The sequence below is a fragment of the Pteropus vampyrus genome, unplaced genomic scaffold (genome assembly GCF_000151845.1).
Source record: "Pteropus vampyrus isolate Shadow unplaced genomic scaffold, Pvam_2.0 Scaffold1, whole genome shotgun sequence".
Classification (NCBI taxonomy): Eukaryota; Metazoa; Chordata; class Mammalia; order Chiroptera; family Pteropodidae; genus Pteropus; species Pteropus vampyrus.
In genome coordinates, this window is record NW_011888782.1 from 3,356,786 (window position 1) to 3,358,984 (window position 2,199).

The 2,199-nt window shown below is 32.9% G+C and overlaps 1 protein-coding gene across 1 annotated transcript in view; it reads right to left on the reverse strand.

Annotated features, from left to right (window-relative positions):
* Window positions 1-2,199, reverse strand: part of LOC105288515 (collagen alpha-4(VI) chain-like) — an 88,433-nt gene that overhangs the window by 35,162 nt on the left and 51,072 nt on the right. The window contains exon 22 of the mRNA XM_011354785.1: window positions 402-464. Within this exon, the coding sequence (XP_011353087.1) occupies window positions 402-464 (63 nt within the window). The remainder of the gene's footprint in view (window positions 1-401; window positions 465-2,199) is intronic.

The following is a 2,199-nucleotide window of genomic DNA, read 5'->3' on the forward strand; positions in this document are numbered from 1 at the left end:
TCAGAGGCAGTAATGAAGAGCTTAGATTTATAACTATACTGCCTGAATTTGAATTCTACCTTGATCACTTACTAACAGTGTGAGCTTGGCCAATTTACCTAACTTCTCCATCCCCGCTCCATTTCTCCCCTGTAAAGTGGGGATAATAAATCCCCCACCGAAGGATGAGATAAGTTAATACAAGTGGTTAAGGCCATACCTAGGACATAGTAAGAGCTCAATAAATATGAGTTATTAAGCTTTAACCTGCCTAGAAGAAAGACTATACAACCTGCTTTGGGAGGCCCTGGAAGTTAGGTATCCAAGGCCATTCCAATATATGTTAAATCTCTACCAAAGAATCTAAGTTAAAATTTTAAACAAATACCCTTTCATACTGAAAACAAGTTCACTGATACAACCTGCGGGCCTGGATACCCAAGCTCTCCTTGATAACCCTGTTCACCGGATTCTCCACGTACACCCTGTCAAAATAAATAAAATTAAGTGAGTTTACCAGGCATCTTTAGTGTTCTCAATTGAAGGCAGCCTTCCCTGCAAGATTTTATTTGAAAGCCACAGGAGAAAGATAAAAAGGATTTAAGTGTCTGGGCTCAGTCCTCTTAGGATATGGAATTGGAAAAGAATGGGGTGATAGTTCCACTTATGTTGAGAAAATGAAAGACCAGATTCTTATGTCTCTCCCAGTCTTTGCACATTTCCTTCCAATGCCTCAGCTAGTGATGGAAGCAAAAATACTTTGTTTAAATTACTCAAACTTCCATTTTACATAATAACTGGTTACTGAAAGCCCGTCTATTCTTCTTAAGGGATATGGGCTAAATGCTGACTGGTGTTAAGGACCTTTGTTTTGTATGAGGAAACTCAGAATGTTGAACACAGCAAAAAGCATGACGTTCGAAGGAAAAGGTCCATAAAGCACTTAGAGAAATAGCAGAAAACTGGCTTTAAAACCTTATAGGTTCTTACAGCAGTAACCTAATTATCTAGGCAAAGGATGAGCTGTTAAAATTATTCATCTGATAACTGATTTAATTTCTCCCTCTAATTAATATTTTCATTTCTACAGAGAATATATATTTGTTAAGATTGAAGATAATACCCATTCTGTGAGTTATTCTGCCTTCTTTCTCATGTTGCTCACATGTTGACGAGGCTGCCGATTATTCATAGATTTACAAAGAAAAAAATCTTAAACTCAATCAATCAATATATAGAACAATTACTTGTGCTTCTTAAGTTTTTAAAACTATTCAAATAAATAGGAAGCATTTTTATTAATTATTACTGTTATATTAATCTACTCTTCAAGAGTTGATTTTTTAGATTTATAAATATGAACCAAGTTTTAAAAGGCATGTAGCTAGAAATTTTGAAACAGGTCGTGAAATGTTACCTAATTTGCACATTACATTAGTGACATTTATAACATAACACTTCTGAAAACAACATGGCGCTATATAGCAAAACTCAGACTCTTCTATTACAGCTCCACGTCTATATATTTATATTAGCATTTCAACAAAGCAAATGCAAGAACAAAACAAAACCTATAATACAGTTTTTCTTTACAGCATCAATATGATATATAATAAAATAGAAATTACTTAAATGTACAACATAAGAATAGTTTAGAAAATCATTGTTCTTTAAGAAAGTAAGGTATAATGTATTAAAATGATAATAGGAAGGTTTGGAAACAGAAAAGCAGAATACAAAATAGTATATACATTATGATAGCCCTTTATTATCTATGCAAGTAAAGGAAACACACAAACATGAAAATAATTGCAGGAAGATGATGGGTTTATAGACATTTAAAATATATCCTTAATTTTATCATAATTAACAAATTAAGATTTTAGCTATTGTCAGAATGATCTATGCATTGATTTGTTTGCCATAATATAACCTTTTCCATAAATAAAATTTTATTTACAATTCTATTTTATTAGACATCTTGCATAAGCCAGCATATCTAATTTTATAGATAGCAATGAGACATATTTCCCCAAGACCCACGGGATGTTGTAATTTGGAATTCAGCACCTCTGTAACCTATTTTCTTCCAATAGTACTGGCTGATCTTTAGCAAGTTATAGTCTTAAAAACATAAATGAATCCAATACTGGGTTAACTAGCAAACCATTGACATGTTGGATAAACCCAGTTCACCCCAGAGTCTGCAAATAGTTATGA